The following is an 18,178-nucleotide window of genomic DNA, read 5'->3' as shown; positions in this document are numbered from 1 at the left end:
TCCCTCAAAAAGCAAAAGGAGCCCGAGCCATGCTGGAATCCATTAGTCGAGTCTGGTGGAGCTTTGGGGGAAAGGGAATATTCTTGGGAGTCAGCTGCATTGAAGAATAACCCACTTACAGAGCTCGTCTGTAAGTGGGTTATTCTTACAAACAGCCCAGGAGATTTAGAGATGCTTTTCACTCTAGTGATGAATTCACTCTCTCGGGACATAAACGCATGGCATTGGCGTTCCACGGTTTCTCATGAAAGGCCTCAATAAGACTAATTTCAAGGTGGATGAGATACCCCGCGGACGCGGTCTGGTGGCGCTCGGTGGGCCGTGGCGCTCAAGAGACCCTTTTCGCCCCGTTTTTATCAACGGCAAGCAGAATTCTGACCGCTGGCGTATCTGTTTTCGCGGGGCCTGCAGCAAGCCGCAGTCCAAGGCAACAGCGAAGAAAAAAAAAAACACAGACGGGCCCCAGTGTGCCGCGGGTTCCTTACATTGGAAGTGATCTCATCCTAACCGCATAAAGCGCCCTGTGTTTCCATCGCCCCAAATGAGCAGCATGTCTCCCAGACTGGAGGCCTATCTGTGCCGCCTTCACAACGTGGGTTTCGCTGCGTGTGAGTCTTGCGTCAGTCGTCAGTGCGCCCGTGCTCTGTTGTACCTGCTCTGATCTGATAGCAGCTGCTCACGCTTGACCTTGGAGGATCACCTGCTTTCAGACCAGAGGAATGTGGGATAAGTCCTGCCGGTTAGAGGTGGGGCGGGGGGGGGGCGAGGAACTCTGGGCTGAGATCAGCCAGGTGCAAAAGAGGAGACAAAGGTGGACAGCATTAAAAAACAAAAACAATGAGTCAACGTCCTCAATGCCGGCCATCTTTTGTGCGTTTTTAAACAGTTGGTAGAAGATCCCACTAATCTGTGCCGGGACTGGAGCAGATCACCTGCCGAGGCGGGAATGACAGGAATGCTGAGATTTGGTGAGTCTTGTCTTTCGATCTTCTCCCCTGCGGAGAAACACCTCATCCCTGTTTCCTCATTAACAAACTAAGCAACTTTAGAACTTCTCCGGTTTTAATAAAAGTAAAACAAAAATGCAGTGTTCGGATTTCACTTCCCGGACCAATATTTTGAGTTTGCATGTGAGCTTTAGAACATTCTGCGGCCACCGAACCCCGTTATTAGATTTAATAGCTGTAATTTTCTGTTCTCATCTATGAGACTCAGGTTGTTACAAAGCCTGCTCTGCTGCAAGGACATAAACACAAATAAAAACAATGGGACGCCATCCTGCTGCATATTGGAAACAAGGAATCCAACAAACTACAACATATTCTCATTGCAGTAACAAAGCAGAGTCCTGGTGAATTGTGTGAGAGTGAGATTGAAGGAAACAATCAGCAGGAAAAAGCTGCGGGTGTTTCTGCAAAAGCACAATTTGTCATAAATGTTAAGATAGGAACAGATAGGAGGAAGATAAGAGAAAATGGATTCAAAGCAACAGTACTTTTACTTTTACTACAATATTCTGGGACAGTTTTTTTTTTTATAACTGACACTTTAGATAGTTATGTCTGGAGAAAAAGAAAAGCTTTTGATAGGGTTAGATATATTCATTCAGTCATTCACTAGGTTTACATCAGTAGTTTTTCTCCCTCAACCCCGCTGGCCTGATGGGGACATCCCATCATCGATGCCTCCTGATAGGCGCTCTGATAGCGGCGCGTCAGGTGGGGGGGGAGGCTCCTCATGGTGTCGTGTCATTTGTCTCGAGATCCCGGGGTCCGGCCCTCCGTCAGCTCGCATTCACCCAGCAGAGCAAGTAACTGCTCCTCCGTCAGGTCTGCCGAGCCGTCCTGCGGGACGACGCAAATAGGATTTGTGACACACATCTGTGATTGTGGACCGCAGGGTGAAATGAGAAGAACAATATGTGCACACAGAAGCATTTTACAACCACATCTTGCACAGTACGCCAGGTCACATGGCCCTATTATTACAGGATATCCACAGCTTAACAGCTGTCCCCAAACCCCGCCCCCCAAAAAATGTGTTCCCAGTAAGAACATCCTTCTTTGGGCTTAAAACTCAGTTTCTTGATAGTGTGTCGGATGAATGCATGAACTGCGATGACAGTGGCAGTTCATAATAATATTCCCTGTGCATAGTTGGAAGCAGTCTGGGGAAAAACACTCCGCTTGGACATCATGATGTCAGACTCCTCACAGGCAGCCTGATCATGCAGGAAATGGTTCAGAGTGAAATGCATGTTGTCGCCTAATTATGGGAGGGAAGCTTTGTCAGTGATGACTCATAATTTATTTATATATATATATATATATATGATTATCGTATCTTATAATAATAATAATAATAAGGTGAAACATGGTTCATTTAACTATCCACAAGTGCTCACAGCCATCAGCCATCTGTTCACGTGACAATTACATTACATGTCATTTAGCTGAGGCTTTAATCCAAAGCGACTTACAATAAGTGCGTTTCAACCATAAGGACACAATGCTGCACTTTGCTGCAAATAATATCAACTCATTGCCTCTCATCACATAGGCAGTCTACGTCATGGTTAATTATTATCCTCCTTCTTTTAGCATGTGTCCCTTTGTTCCTAGATGTCATCACATACTGAACATAGTGTCCCTGGCCTCGGAGCAGAAATGTCCCCGATTCAGACGCCAGTCAAGGCAGAGATAATTGACTCCTTTGGCAGCGGAAACGAGCTGCGAAGACAGCAGCGACATATCATCAATTTATGAAGTGTAAAATAGCGTGAGTGAGTCCAATGCTCTCCTTTCCGGAGTTCTGTTCTCCATCAATTCCAGAGAGAAACATCTAGCCGCGAAGGGTTCCCACCGCCTTCACCAGTCCACCGTCTGCTGTGTGCCATGCAGGGAAGGTAGGAGCGGCCGCTCGCAGCATCCTGCAGAGAATCTGTGTCGGATTAGCACATTAAGACACATCGCGTGGGGAGTCCACTAGCACTGATTGGTGAGCTTTGGAGGAGCTGGTTGGGTCGTTTGCTTTTACCTCTGGACGCACTCTAAGCTAGCGGTTTAGCTCAAGTGTTTCCACCCATGTCGAGCAGTTCATTGCCATGAAAACATTCATGAGTTCAAAAGCAAACCTGCATTTTTGCTGTGTGCATCCTCTCAGACTGAGGTCCTGAGGGAATATTATGCCCATGCACCTGTTTTAAACTCTTACACACACACACACACACACACACACTCCAGACACATCACATGACTGTTTCGTATCGCACTTGAAGGCCCGTCTGAGCCTCTTCAGCACCCAGTGGCTGATAGTTATCTGCACCAGACAAGCCCTAATCCACCAGCAGAAGTCCTGCAGAACGTAATAACAGACACCCTTTGGATCACGACAGGTTGGGCCATGTTGCTCATTCAGACCCGAGCAAACACTTAAAAGCTGAGAAAGAATCTTCTTTCCAACGTGAAGGAGAGACCGCAGGCACCGCGGACGCATTCCAGCCTCGGCGCGCCGCGTGTTTTTCTCCTTTGAAATGCGCGGAGCGAGACACGGCCCTCTGCCCGCAGACTTGACCTTGACCTCCACAAAAGGGTGAAAGGGGAAAAGAAGAAAATCCCATATGCAACGGCTTGCGCATTCACCAGCAGCACACTTAGTGTCGAGGAATTTGGGATTCACTCAGCTCCCCTACCAGGTTCATTTTGTGTTTTAATGGGTACAACTGACCCACAGAAAGAAAAAAAAAAAAAGACTTGCTTGGAACTGTATCATAAATTTGCGCAAACATCAGCGAGGCATTCCTGCAACTTGACACTCATGGCCTCCCCCCCCCCCAAAAAAAAAACACGGGTCAATTACAGGTCTGTCAGTATTTGAGTGCTTAAGGGGCAAAAAAATAAAAATAAAGAGCCCCACCGGCTCGAGCATTAATGGCCAGAAATAACTTTAACTGGTCCCAGCCGGTTCGATGGGAACTACAAGTTGGACTTTCGAAGAAAGAAAAGAGATGTAGGAGGGAGAGATTTGACTCTTTGGTTGACCTCAGGTGCCCTCGAAAGGGAGGCCGGCCGAGGGTGCCTTCCTGTGAGGAGCCAGTTTAACAACTGTACCACGGCCTCAGCCTCCCAGCGAACACCACTTACATCCCAGTAAACAGCAAAGTAGAGCAGGCTTTTGTCTGGTAACCATTGGCAACCACGGAAAGTCCAAGGAAGCGCGTAGCTGTGCAACATCCCGACGGAACACTTTTGGCTTAAAGACGACCACTCGTACCCTTGACAGCTTTATGGAAAGACCGGAGCTCCATGGTCCATGTTTTACTGACACTGACTTACTGAGCACACACTGAGAAAGGAATAACAATGGAAAAAAGAAAAGAAATATGAGGATAACAATGTGTGGTTCCACAATCAACCTCTTTGTTCGAATGCATTTGAATACTTTTTCCCCCCCTCGCTTCTTTTTTTCCCCAGATGCCCGGGGGAACATTTGGATCGATTCGAAGCCGGAAAACAACTGAGCCATCGAGTCGGGGAAATCGCTCTGACGTGAACCCGACCCTTATTTATTTGAGTGATCTGCGCCGCGAGCCACTCCGCGAACGATTCCGCGAAACGCCAGGGAACAGCCGTTGCCGCCGGGCGCAGCGTCTCTCGACTTGGCTTCATCGCTGAAGCCCCAGGTGAGTCTTGAAAAAAAATGGGAGAGAGAGCGAGAGTCCAATAAATCCCCCCAGCGCAAGACGTCTGGAGATAATTGTCCAAATTCCAATATTACAGCTCCAGACGTCTCACGCCGCTTCCGTGAGTTCCCGCTTTTCCCCCCACCTGCTCTCCAGACCCGGCGGGGGCTTATCGAGTCGGGCCTCGGACCGACCCGAGGTGGTCAGCTGCGAGGGGAGACCTTCGCCACGGACACGGGGGGGGTCGGGTGGACCTTCTTGACCTGCAGACAACGTGGGGCTCCCGCTCACTGCGCGGCGTCGGATCGTCAGCTGCCGATTTGAAGCTGCCGGAGCCAGAACCGCCCTGGGGGGTGGGGGGGGGGGCCCTGCGTGTCGGCTCCTCTGACACCGTTCACATAACTCACCTTTATTGGGAGTGAAGTTGTCTATTTCTCAGGTGATTTACCACCGCGTGTGGAGAACATCACGTGGTCGACGAAAATGTCTCCAACGCAGTGGGATCGTGAAATGTGTAAAAAAAAAAGAGAAGAAGAAAAAAAAAGATGGCAGACAGTGTGACAGGCCAAGAGGCTGCCAGTCGGGTAGCAGGAGATGTTTGAGAGGAGTTGAGAGCAAAAGAATGTCTTTCCTGGCAAACCTGACCGGCCTCTTGTGGAAAAAAAAGTGAAAAAAAAACCCACGGCAACAGATACAGGCCAACTTTGAACCTCGTGTCGCTCTGAGATTTTTGGAAGAAATCCCTTTCAACGATTGGAAAGAAATACTTTCTAGTCTATAAATGTTATGGAAAAGCTGGCTGATGTGAAGCCGAATTGTACGATGAAAGGTGCCTTCCTGTAAATGTTGGGATCGTCCTTCCTTTTCCTGCAGTCGATGCAGGAAATGAGGCCAAATGAGGTCAGCTGTTGAGTTCACATATTTAGAAAATGAAACCCCTCTGCCGTGGTTCCATGTGCCGTTAACCGAGAACAATGGCAGCCATACCGATGATAGTTTTCTCTTTCAAATATTACCAACGATGGAACAAAACAAAAAAAAGGAAAAAGAAAGCTGAGGGAGGAGATTCTTTGGTAAAGGTTTCGCTGGAATTTGGGGGGGGGGGGGGGTTTGTTTGGATTGAGAGAAAGGAGAAGCACAGATGACGCACACAATAACAAGTCTCAGATCCGAATCCAAGACAACACGTCTTTTGTTTAAATAAATCACCGCAAAAGGGGAAATTAGGTAGGTCTCTAGACAAACATCTGAATTCTTAACATCGCCAGCTGGAGTCAATCAAACTGAAGCGGCGCACAGATTCTGCGGTCACTGATAAAATGTACACGCACTAACCTTTTTAACATTTTCCACCTTTCCAGACTAAACACAGAGCAGCAAAGTTACAATTCAGAGGGGAAAACGTGACATCCAATCCTTCCTGGGAGAGTTTTCTGTATGTGTATGAAGAAAAAAAAAGAGGATTTTGAATACATGCTTAAAACAAACGAATAAACCGTCAACCTATTTGGACTTTAGGTCCCTTGACTGGAATTCAGGAAGGATCTTCTACGACATCATTGACTGTAAAGCAGGGACTTCTTCAACAGGTCAACGACACATGGCAGCACAGTATAAAAAGCCTAATAGGAATACATTGAGTGTCCCCATTACTATTACACACTCGTTTCTTCTCAGTTATCTTGCTCCCGCAGTTCCCCCAGAGAACCACGCACAAAGCCTCGCAACGGTGGCTCCAGCCTTCAGGTGTGAGAAGGCCTCAGGAAGACATTTGACTCCACAAATCAACTTTATGAGTTTTCCCCGGAGCTGCGCGAAAACTCTTCAAGGAATGTCCTCCCAGACGAATTCCGCTGGAATAAATCTCTCCCCGGACCTGAAAAGACGCTCCGGTGGCCTCAAGAGAACACGCCGCACGCAGCGAGCGGGCCCGGTTTGATCATTCGTTGGCTGCGAAAACGCCAGCGAGACGCGGTTTTAAGCAGAGAGCGCCCCGCCACAAGTGAAGCGCCGCGTGGCGAGGGGACCGACTCTTAATTGGGCTCCGTTTGCTGTGTTTGAAGTGAGGGGGGGGGGGGCGAGGCTGCCGCTCGTTGGGTTTTATTACCTCGCCCCGTGTGTGCGCGAAAGGCCTCTTTCATCTTTAAACGTGCATCGCGTCGTGGCATCAGAACCGACCGTCGTTTGAATCGCCGTTCGACAGCAGCGAGGACAGCGAACCGTGAGAAGCTACGACAACCCGGAGCCAAGGCACTTCATCTCAAATGTTTTCCCTTTTCATTCCAACAGAATCAACCCCCCCCCGCCCCCCCCCCGTCTCATCCCCTCCTTTTGTTCCCGGGGCATTCTTGTGTTGTACATTTAGCCACGGGAGCTGGTTGTAGCTGTGCAGTAGCTCCTAAAAGCAGACGGAGCTCAACGGTTTCTGTGGAGCGCTGTGGAGGCTGGGGGGGGCGGGGGGCCGGCAAGCCAAGAATACGCTGAAACAATGGGCTAGCATTCAACCCCCCCCACTGAAAACAAATCCACATTTGACACAAACTGTGTTAGTTAACACGTTAGCCGTTAGCGGGGCTCGGCGCTAACATGTTTATTTACGGAAGCCTCAGCGGCGGAGCCGGGGTGGCAGGACGGAGGACTCGAACAAAAAAGACTTTAATAGTCAAAATTCAAAATCAAAAATCCAAAAAAAGCCGGGGGGGTGGAAAACACGGACAAGACGGGGACCAGGAACCTACAAGACACAAGATTAAAGGTAGACCTTCACATGAAGGCAGGACGTTCATGCAGACCACAGACGTCTGCATGAACAAGAGACAAGAGACAAGAGACACACATGAGCACTGACTAGGGGACGAGAGAAAGGGAATGGAGAAAAGAGGAAAGATGTGTGTGTGTGTGTGTGTGTGTGTGTGTGTGTGTGTGCTCTGAACTCACAGTCATCTCCTGGCCCTGGTTCAGCATCTCCAGCTGCTGTTGGATCTCTTGGAGCCGCCTCTCCTGCCCTCTCCTCTCCTTTATATCCTGCAGGACCTTCTCGCCTGGCTGCAGGTCCCCACGAGGCTTCCAGCCGGCCTCCGAGCCGCGGCCCTGACACACAACACACACACCCACACACTCACACCTTCGGTTCTCGCAAGGAGAGCAAACATCTCATCGCGCGTGTTTTTCGGCTCTCTCCAAGAGCTGCGCTCGCGGCTTAATGGCTTTCACTTGGAAACACTTAAATAGGCATCAAAATCATACTGTCTCATCACAATCAATTTGAGTGAGGGGTTTTCCATTGCTCCGGGCCTCTGGAGGTATCTCTGCAAAAGGGTTTTCATCACTGCGGCGTGTTCCAAAGTGTAAAACCTCTCTGCTTTGCAGAGCGCAGGGCGAAGGAGCAACACTTAGTCTACCAGGGGCGCAACGTAAATCACACATTTATAGCAAACACATGGACTTCAAGCTGCAGCCGAGGCAAATGGAAAGAGGGGGGGGGGGGGGTCAGGGTGTCAAGAGGGGAAACGGCAGACTCAGGCCTTGCAGGACCCGGACAACGTGGACCCAAAGCAGAGCCATCAGGCTCATACTGGTCGTATCCTTCCCCACCCCACCCACATTTAGCTCATTTATAAGTAAAAGGCGAAATGAACAATGCTGTCGGGGGGGGGGGGGGTTGACCAGCTTGTGACCCGCGCTGAGTCGTATTCCTCTAAAAATACACGATGACTCCATAAAAGCAGGAGATCGGGTCTGAGAGGATGCTGCCAACCGCAGGGCTGTTTTTGAGTGTAAGTCCAGTGCCATGTGGTGGAAGTCTGGATGCATCCTCACGTATGTGTGTGTGTATAATAATGTTCAAATTGATGGATGTTTTATCAAATGTTGACATCTCAATAGGGACGTGAATGGTAGGTTACTGGAGACGGAGGGACCGAGCTAATTTTTTTGTGAAATATAACTATATGTTACTAAATCTATCTTGACACATTTATGACAGGATGTAATCTTATTTAAACCTCGGGGTAAGGGAGTTCAGCGAAGTGGAGCCTTGTAGGAAAAACAGTCATGCCAACTGAACTAATACTACATGTTGCATTTTAGGCCTGACTTTATAATATTTAAACCTCGATAAAAAAAGGAAAAACAAGCTGATTTTACCCAAGTGTGTGTGTGTGGCCTCTGCCTCCCTATAGGGGAATAATGAGAGCTTCCATCTGCAGCGTCTTTTAAGTGGTTGTTGGTGGAGCTCTTGGGTTAGGACTAACAAAGCCAGGACCACGGCGGCGTCAGGACTCCCCGTCCTGCACCAGAGTGAGAAATGCAGCGTTCCAACCAGGAAAAATAAAAATTAAAGTCTAGCTTTCCCACCACCCTCACACCACTAAATGCATGGTTCAAGAAAAGCCCAAATCTTTGGGAGAAACTGTTTATTTCATTTGGAAACGACAGCTGCCCTACTTTTTAAGAACTAGACTGCAGCTTTCAAAATGATCCCAAACAACGATGAATAAATCAGTGAACAAATTTAGCAGGTACAGTGTGTCACAGATTTTCTTACTAAGTCACATATATGTCGCTATGGATTCTAGTGGGTTTCACAGTGAGCTCTTTGCATGAACAAAGCTAGATGGTCATCTCTCACCTTCTCCTCACTGTGCCTCTGCGTTCCGTTTGCTTTCCCATCGTATGAGAATAACAATGATTTGCTGTGAGCAAAACCATTGTTAGTACATTACTTGCGTGGGATGATCGATGAATGAACTTGCATTGAGTGATCAACGGTCTGATTGTAATCGGAGGCGATGCATTCCGTTCCCTGGTTGTCGCGGTGCGGAAGTGATGAAACAAGAAGGACTCGGGGGATTATTTTGTTGGATTGTTTTGTATTGATGACACTCAGTAATATGCACCGTGCTGTATCCAGAAGTTCCCGTATTCGACTGAATCTCTCCAATCTGCGTTGCATCTGTGGTGCGATTTGCCAAATATAACAGCTGGATCCTCTCATGCGGACGCATTCTCAGATGCATCAAGAAAACAAGACAAATAACGATATGTCAACCTAATGTACACTGTGTGTTTTTCATAAATGAACAGTGAGCCTCGGGTTCCTTCTTAGATTTTTTTGGTGTTCAGGTGAACAAGAACCACTGGGAGAGTTCAATGATCTCGTTCACACACTGAAAATGAGCTCAACGCGGGCGGCATGCCCTGAGGCACCTCGTCCAAGGAAGTGTCAGCAGGGGAAATAACCAGTGCTACTGCATTCAAACAAACCCATTAGCACAACATGTTGTCTTCCTAAACAAAGTTCTGCGTGCAAACCCCAGATGGATGGATAATCTGGCCACGGGAAGGAAAATAGAGACTTCTGGGTATCTGCCTTTGCATCTGCAGACACGATGTATAAGGAATGAGTTACCGGCGTGCGTTGGCTGGAGAATATACGCGCGGAGAGCGCTTCTCCTCCGCCCCGGCCTTGTCTCCACGCTGCAAAGGGGACTTCTTCTCCCCCCCTGGTCTCTCTGCGATTCTCCAGTGAAGCAACCCGCAGCTCCGGCTGTGCCACGTGGCAGCGGGACACCCGCCAAGGCCCGGTCGACGTGCCTCTTCCACGAGCGATCCCCCCCCCCCACCCACCCAGAGTCTCATCGTTCCCGTGTTCCCCCCTCCTCCACCGGCCCAGACCTTTGAGGCGCAGTTATACACCTGTACCTGCACGCCGACGAGAGCGAGGCAGCGCAAATAGGTCCTTTAAACTCTCTGCACCAATCAAATCAATGCAATGCTGCTTCATAAGAGACTACGTGAGGGTTTGTTTACCGCCGTCCTGAAAGTGTCCTAAAAAAATGGAATTTGTTTGTCTGAGTCATCTTTTCCTGCTCCACAGATCGGCATTTTGGATCTGCGTTAGATGACTCGGTGACGGCTGCACATTCCCGACGTGTTGGAAGATTCACTTGTTGATCATCTGGACACTACGCTCTCTGTCCGCTCGCTCTCCTAAAAGTAAGGGTGGTCTGCAGCTATCACTTTTTTTTTCCACAGATCAAAACCTCCTGGTGCATTCTCAAATCCCAAAAAGCCTGTCGCAGAATAAAACATCCACCCCGCCGCCGCTGCGTTCTCTGTATCGTAGAGGCATCCGAAGGAGAAACCAAGGTCGCCAAATGTTTGAAGTGTTCATGGAAGGAAATCTTGCATCTGTCGTATGGATTTTGCTGAGACCTCCACCCAGCACCGAGTTGCCAATATATGGTCATTTAAGTGCCAAATAATTACAGACGAAATAAATCCAAAGTGATCACAAAGCCAATTGTGTAAAAGACTCATTAGATCCATCTGTGTAAGCATCTTCCTGCAGCTCTTGTCCCTCCGACGGCTCTGCATCACCGTGGAATTTCTTTTACCGTTAGTCCGTTTCAATGATGGCGTACGAGTTATGGAACTCGGAGCATTCACCAGTGCAATGCTTGATTTAATAGTTCACGCAAAGGGCGTAGCTACTTACTTGACTACTCGAACTTGTCGATTTGACCCAAACAAGGTGGAGGCTACTGTCCAGTCGTTAGCCGCAAGCTACGCTGCATCTTTAAATCGACTTTAACAGTTTCGACTGAGCCAGAGGTGCTTTGAAGCCGATTGGTCAGCTGGGCACGCTAGCTGTTCCCCTCCGTCTCCAGTCTTTGTGCTAAGCTAACGGAGCGCCGGCTCCGTCGTTGCCGCACAGACGTCGGATGAATCATTCCTTAATTAAGGGGAGATGGGGAAATATTTTGAGAATAATTCATTGTCGTAATCCACCAGGGGGGAATCTGTGGAACAGTCGAAAGTAAGATCTCAACCATCAACCACTCAACACAGCCGCTTCCGTGGGTAACACCTACGGGAGGGGCTGCTAACAACAAGAAGACAATAAACTGGGTCTCATGGGAATATCGGGTGGGGACGGGTGTGTCTGTGAGTCTGTTCTTTTAAGCCGAGTTAAAAACAGCACGATGACAAACCTGACATCTAATTAACCGCGACCTCAATGCAGCTGTGGAGCCAAACCCCTGCAGGACTCCTAGCAGGCCACGAACGCTGTAAAGATGGTCCTGACAATGCACCGTTCATACTTCAGCCGTTATGGGTATGTTAAGGTCAGCATTTATGCCGGCTCTCATGTAATCCAGCACAGCTTACACTTGATGGTATAAAAATAAGAACTAGTCCACATTTACATGAATACAACGGGACCAAAGCTTTTCCACAGCTGTTTAATTATATGACCCGGACCAAATAAGATCAATTTGCAAACTATCTGACCACGTTGTGTCGGTCAAAAGGGCGTTTTCGGTCCGAAAACCTCTGCTCCCTCACTTAACATTTGCCGTAGTTAAAATCATGAGCGCTCATCAGCAACCACACAATGTGACTAAGTGACCTCGTAGTCTTACGTTCAAATGTAGACAACCGATGCACAACAAAAACACGGCCGGAGTTACCATGCAAACGTAGAGGGGGGTTGAACCCATGCAATCAAACGCTCTGGGACAGTGACGGAACAGCATGTTGTATAATGCCATTCATTCGTTTTTCATTGTAACCACATTTAAGAGAATAGCCTCTGTAATTCTGACACACACACACAAACACACACACACACACACGTCAGCAAACACCCAACGCAGCGAGGTCTCATGACAGAATCCCCGTCTTCTGGCTTCAAACTGTGGGTGGTGCAGGCATTACCGCACAGCGGTACAGTAGGAGGGGGGGGGGTGTGCTGCACGTTAAGGCCTCTGTGCCAACAGATGTTTCTAATGACGGGAAGGCCCACTTTGGCTGAAAGCCTGAGAAAACGGGAGAAAGGGAAGAATGCTAAAGCTGTTGAATTCAGATCATAGGAAGGGTTTTTTTTTTGCGCTGCCTGACCTGAAATGTTAACCCAGAGGCAAAGAAAAGAGCGCTTTGTGTCTTTCGAGCCTTTCACCGTGACTCGCCGTGTGGCCGCGCGGTGAGTGATGCCCTGCTTCTACAAACACTCATTCTGTGGTTCATGGCAACGTGAGACGGATTTTCAGGGGCCAGCAGTGCACCTGCCACTTTGACTTAGAGACAATGAGACATGAGAAATAGCTGACTTATCTACAGGTGATCAACTGTAAAAATGCCTTGGTCTTTACTGTAAATTTGAACTTTCCCAACACTATCACGCACATGTCTGCATCCATATCTCCAAACCAAAGGGAGAGTTCCTCCTTTTCTGGTGTTGGCGACTCCTCTACCTCCACTGGCTTTGTGGTTGGGAGCCGATGGGGAGGGGGGAGGGCAGTCAGGTGGGGGACTTGGCCTCTTCCCAAACACCGCATCCGAACTCGGGCCGCGGCTCAACTGACCCGCTTAGCCAAGGCCGTTTTTTCATCAGCGGAAAAAAAAAAAAACATCTACCGGGGACGCGCGCTGGAGAAGGACGCCGCCAAGTTGTGAGATCACAAGAGTCGAGCCTCGACTGAGCCCCCTTTATGAGGGAGAGCTCACTGGGGAGAGGTGGGAAAAAACTCCCTCTTCCGTTTAAGCCGTGACGTGATCCAACAGGGCCAGAGGACTAAAGGTTGCCACGGCGAACGCGGACGCGCGGCGCGGTCAGGATTCAATATCACACGGGGGGGGGGGGGGGGGGGGGACAAAATCTCATGTCGAACCGTCTATTAAAGAGACAGACATCTTGAGAGACATCATTTGAAGCACTAATGGAGAGCAGATGGTGGATGGACGATGGGGAGTTTTACTCCCCCCCCCCCCCCAAAAGCGCTTTCAACCAGGAGAGATGATGAAACAGGGGAGGGGGTGGGGGGGGGGGGAAGCGGGTTACACAAAGTAACACATCCATCTCAGCCTCTCATGCTTCGTACTGCGGAAATCAACTCAGCATCGTGTGTGGGAGGGTTGCTGACTCACGATTAAATCTGCGGGCTGTATTCCAACCACGTATTGAGAATCCTTGTTATCTAAACAGAGGTAAATGACCTTCGTTTGGGTGAATGAGTGAGAACATTTGGGAATGGGAAATTGGGAAATGATTAGGCCAGCAACTGTAATACTGCGGAAGCTGTGACATAGATCGTGCGCTATTCCCGCATTGCTACTCAAGCACGGAGGTTTTTCCTTATCCGGGTCCAGTAGTCGTAGAGGAAAACGGCACCTTAGGTTCACCAGACTGCATTGTAAAGTTTTTATAGACTTTGAAAAACACGATTTTTCCACTGAAATGCAACGCAAATGATGTGCATGCCATCTGGCATTTAACATGTAGTGAGATAAGGTCCCGAGTTGAAAGAACTGAGCTCGCGTCTGGGCCCGAACCCTGAACCTGGGAACCAAGGCATGAAAGCTGTTACAGCCACACGTACTTGTTGAGGTCGTTGTCCACAGTAATGTGTAGATTAAACCCTCGCTTCAAGCAATGTGCAGCATTTAAACGGTAGAGTAATTACTACTAATCCACAAGAGCATGGTTAATCAGGTGAGTCATAGCTGATATAGAATATTAGAGTTTTAAGGGGCCAGTAACCCACAAGACACTTCATAAGGCCTTCATATGGAAACTGGGAAAATTGGATGGAAAGTGAGGCAACGCTCAGTTCCAAGTTAGAGCAGCTTACATAATGCTCTTTTTCCCCCTTATGAAGAAGGGACGGCCTCCCTGCAGGGTCGGTAACAAAGGATTTCACGAGACATGCTGCCACACTGAGCTCGTGTACGACGCGAGGACCTCGCCTTTGTGCGGCGTTTGGTGGGTTTGTCCGGGGGGGGGGGGGCAGTGTGCAGTCACTGCTGTGGTCCTGCGGGCGCCCGTCGCACACACACACACGTACCTGGCACGCGCTAAGGTCTGCACACGAGCCCGGCGCAGAGGGAGGCTCCTCGGCGGGAAGGAGAAGCCGGATTTTGGAGTCAATGTCAGTCAGCTGCTGCAGGTCCGACGGCTCCGGGGTGTAGCCCTGGCCCGTCCGCACTGACACGGCCCAGACGTCCTCCTGGAAGACAACCAAAATCAAACAAGCCTGACTCGTTCGGTGGCGGGGATGGGGGGGGGGGGGGGGGGAAAGGGGTCACAATTCTGAGTTAATGCTTCTTCTAGCCAAAAGAAGACAAATATTGTGTTTGTCCCAGAGAGGCTCTGCTGATGTCCAGTGGGGAAAGGTGGGCTGGTGGTGAGCTCATCCCAACACCCCCCCACCCCCGACGCGAGATAAGATCATGCAGTATTTAAATGCCAAAAAAAAAGAGCACAACTCTGCAAAGGAAACAGCTGTGAGCTGTGATGAGGGAGGAGAAAACTGGCAGAATACAAAACAGCAACCACGGTTTATTTCATGTCAGTTATTGTGCTTTTTTTTTTAATTTCATTTTATTACTCACATATTTTTTTTCATGTCTCTGTCTTGTCATGTTAAATGATCGAATCCCTATAGAAAAACACCCTTTATTGTTTTAACACCCGCCAACAAGTCGGATCAGTATATTTCCCGTGTCAAACTCCCCCTAGAAAGAAAGCGATTACGTCCACTACTGCAAGCACCGAAATGTTCCGCTTTATTGATTTATCGCCTCGGGTTATACCGCTTAAAAACCCAAACTTGTTAGGACGCGAGTCAGTAACAGCAACAACAACCAAAAAAAACCCCAACACGAGTGATGTGCGAGGAGAACGTGGCACACGTGTCCAGTTCAGCCAAAGAACTGAGCGGTGTCCTCAGGAATGAAGACGCGTCGCTGGCAAAGCTCCGGTGACATGAATAATGTAACATAACAGAAGGCCTCGCAAATAACAGGAAGTCCTTCTCTCCTTCCAATAAATAAGACCGGAGCATCTGCACTCCTCTCAGTTTGGCGTCCGCCAACCGCAATCGCTGCACTGTTGTTCTAAAAAGTCAAAGGAAAACATCGTGAACGGAGCAGCGAGACGCGAACAACAAGAGCTGTGCCGCGGTGCGCGCCGTGGATGCGGCGCGGTCGGTCGGGGGTGGGGGTGGGGGGGGTCAAGCTAAACAGACCCGCGTGTGAAAGGTACGCGCGTTGCCTTTACACGGGCCCCCTGCAGCCGCCGAAAGAGAGCTGTTAAAGCAAACTTTGGAAGGGGAGAAAAAAAAAATAAGAATTAAATGGAGACGGTGTTTGTTGTTTTTGGGGGTGTGCATCGGTCTGCCGCTCCAGGTGGGCGACTGGGGTCCCAGAGGAATCATCAAAGAAAAAACAAAGAGCTCCATCAGCACTGTCTCGCGGTGAGCTAGGGGTGTATTAAAGGACCAGGTCTCTGGGGGGGGGGGGGGGAGCTGTTATATAATCGATTATCGAGCCATAACCGCGCAGCCTTCTGTGAACTGCTTCGTAGCCCAAAGGCCTCCGGAGCTTCCAAGCGTTCATTAAAACATTGACGTCCGACCAATTCCACTGAGGGACACGGTCTTGGCCGAGGGACTGAATGTGTTTAATGGCGGCATTGAAAAGGGGAAAAAATGTGAGTGTGACGCGTTCCAAGGAATAAGATCAAGGAAGAAATCAGAACGTTGGCAAGCAAGCAGCGGACGCGGTGTGATGTGACTTTTGGACATTTTGGGGAGGGGGGGGTGGGGGGCATTGAGGAACTCGAGAGAGACAGGCCTCGTCCTATACGGCCTATGTTGTGTGTTTGGCTTTCATGTGGGCCTTACCTGGCTGTCTGCGCCTCTGGCACCGTCCTCTTCCCCTTCGTCGACTCCTTCCAACAGCTCGGCCAGATGCTCTTTCTCTCCACGAGTCAAAAGCACCGCGTCCCCTTCGCCAATTACCAGCTGTTTTGAGGAAACAAAGAAAGTTCATTCATTCGTATCTTTCGTTTGAAGCAGAGACAGATATTGTGCATGCGATAGATGCTCCCCCCGGAAGGTGAACTTACGAACCTCAATGTTTCTCTTGACAAAGTCTCTCTGTTTTGGGGGGGCTCCACGGAGGCCGCCTTCTTCCGCAGCATCCTCGCAGCTTCGTTCAGACGACCCGGTCCAGCCGTCCGATTTCTTTTCACCTGTAGGGCAATTTAAATTCCAAAAGTTAAATGTTGAAAAAGAAAGGCGAAACTCTGATAAAAAAAAATCATCAAACAACAGAGTCAGCCGGGTGTTCTTATTCCATCATCTGATCCACATGATTAAAGAGTGGAATAATGAAATATTTGTAATGTGTCATTCTACTGCTGTCCTTTCATCCATATCATAAAAAACCTGAACGATCTTCATTACTTCAATTGTTCATTAATGTTATGCATTAAATGCCGAGTGGAGGTTGTCTTCCACAGAAAAACATAATCTATAAGTTCCACAAAGTCATGGCGCCATCTAGTGTACAAACAAGTACATCGCGAGCTAAAATCGTTACATGAAGAAAAAAAAAAGTATGGCGCTGCTTTCTTTTGTGTTTTATTCCCCCCAACTGACTGTGTTTTTTGTTGTATTGTCCGTGTCTGATGTGCTCGCTGTCAGGAACTTGAGTTTCAAACAGGGGCACAAAGTCATCCTCATCTTCGATCGCTTTAGGAGGAAAAAAAAGACAGAAACACATTAAAGTTGTATGAAGAATAGCTGCATGAAGAATACACGCTTCATTGCTGTTGTTGTTGTTGTTTTTTTAGCTTACCAGTGGGTGCTTCCAGAGCCCAGAACAACCTTGTGTTCATTGCTTCTTGTGCACACTCGGTGTGACCTTCAGGTTTATTCCGCTGCAGAAATTAAACAGCATAACGGAGTGGCAAATACTGACAACAGTGATGCTACAGTGAACTGGTCGTGTACGTGGAGTGAATGCAACAAACGTGTCTACCAGGAACTCCTGCCAAAGTTGTGCTTGGAGTTCTTTCCTTAGACGCTTGACTTGCTTTTCCGTGCAGATCTTTGCAGACAGGATTTCATCCAGTCGTCTCATCTCCTCCATCGCTCTCCGTAGTCTGGGGTCTTCGTTCTCATCATCGGTAACTTCAACGGCATCCTGGACTAAACGTTGCACACGTTAATAAGAATTAGGATCCTTATTACCAAGTGTGCAGCTGCTCTGATTAAAACTCTTACTTCTGGCCGAGGAGTTGGTCGTAGTTCCTTCAGAGCGGCTCTGGATGAAAATGGACCCATTGTGTCGGTCAGAAATAATGTGGTAATTAATGCGAGTGTATGCACTTAACTTAACGTCAATTACCTCGATATCAGCGTCATCTTTGGTCAACACAACAAGGGAAAAAGGAGTAACACGACCCGTCCTGTCGCCGTGTGGCAAAGCCACGCTCGACGCACGGCTGCTGGTTTGATCGCTCGATGCGGGGCGAGAAATGTCATCTAAACTACCTTTGATAATTTCCATAGTGTGGTTTTCTTGAGATGTATTTTATTTTTAAAACAACAATCGCTATCGTTAAACAACGGATTGCTAAATAGAATCGTAAACAGCAAACCAACTTAGTCCGTCCGCCTACTTCTGGTAACCATGGACGCAAACACT

At 48.7% G+C, this 18,178-nt stretch overlaps 1 protein-coding gene across 1 annotated transcript; it reads right to left on the bottom strand.

Moving 5' to 3' along the window:
- Positions 1-1,050: 1,050 nt before the first annotated feature.
- fsip1 (fibrous sheath interacting protein 1) lies at positions 1,051-18,162 on the bottom strand. The gene is made up of 10 exons (XM_037487090.2): positions 17,879-18,162; positions 17,755-17,794; positions 17,510-17,679; positions 17,327-17,408; positions 17,128-17,220; positions 16,597-16,718; positions 16,369-16,488; positions 14,530-14,691; positions 7,619-7,771; positions 1,051-1,844 (listed from the first exon to the last, which is right to left on the bottom strand). The coding sequence occupies exons 1-10, from the start codon at positions 18,038-18,040 to the stop codon at positions 1,749-1,751; spliced, it is 1,200 nt and encodes a 399-aa protein (XP_037342987.2). The 5' UTR covers positions 18,041-18,162; the 3' UTR covers positions 1,051-1,748.
- Between the last annotated feature and the right edge of the window lie 16 nt (positions 18,163-18,178).

This window comes from Pungitius pungitius, chromosome 14 (genome assembly GCF_949316345.1).
Source record: "Pungitius pungitius chromosome 14, fPunPun2.1, whole genome shotgun sequence".
Lineage (NCBI taxonomy): Eukaryota > Metazoa > Chordata > Actinopteri > Perciformes > Gasterosteidae > Pungitius > Pungitius pungitius.
Note: the sequence above shows the minus strand (reverse complement) of the source record. Positions and strands in the feature narration are given on the sequence as shown.

Bases quoted from the DNA above. Each gene is read 5' to 3' on its own strand.
- fsip1 (XM_037487090.2), bottom strand. From the start codon at position 18,040: ATGGAAATTATCAAAGGTAGTTTAGATGACATTTCTCGCCCCGCATCG. The intron at 17,795-17,878 runs GTAATTGACGTT...ATTTTCATCCAG, and splicing joins AAGATGACGCTGATATCGAG to AGCCGCTCTGAAGGAACTAC. The intron at 17,409-17,509 runs GTAGACACGTTT...TAATTTCTGCAG, and splicing joins AACTTTGGCAGGAGTTCCTG to CGGAATAAACCTGAAGGTCA.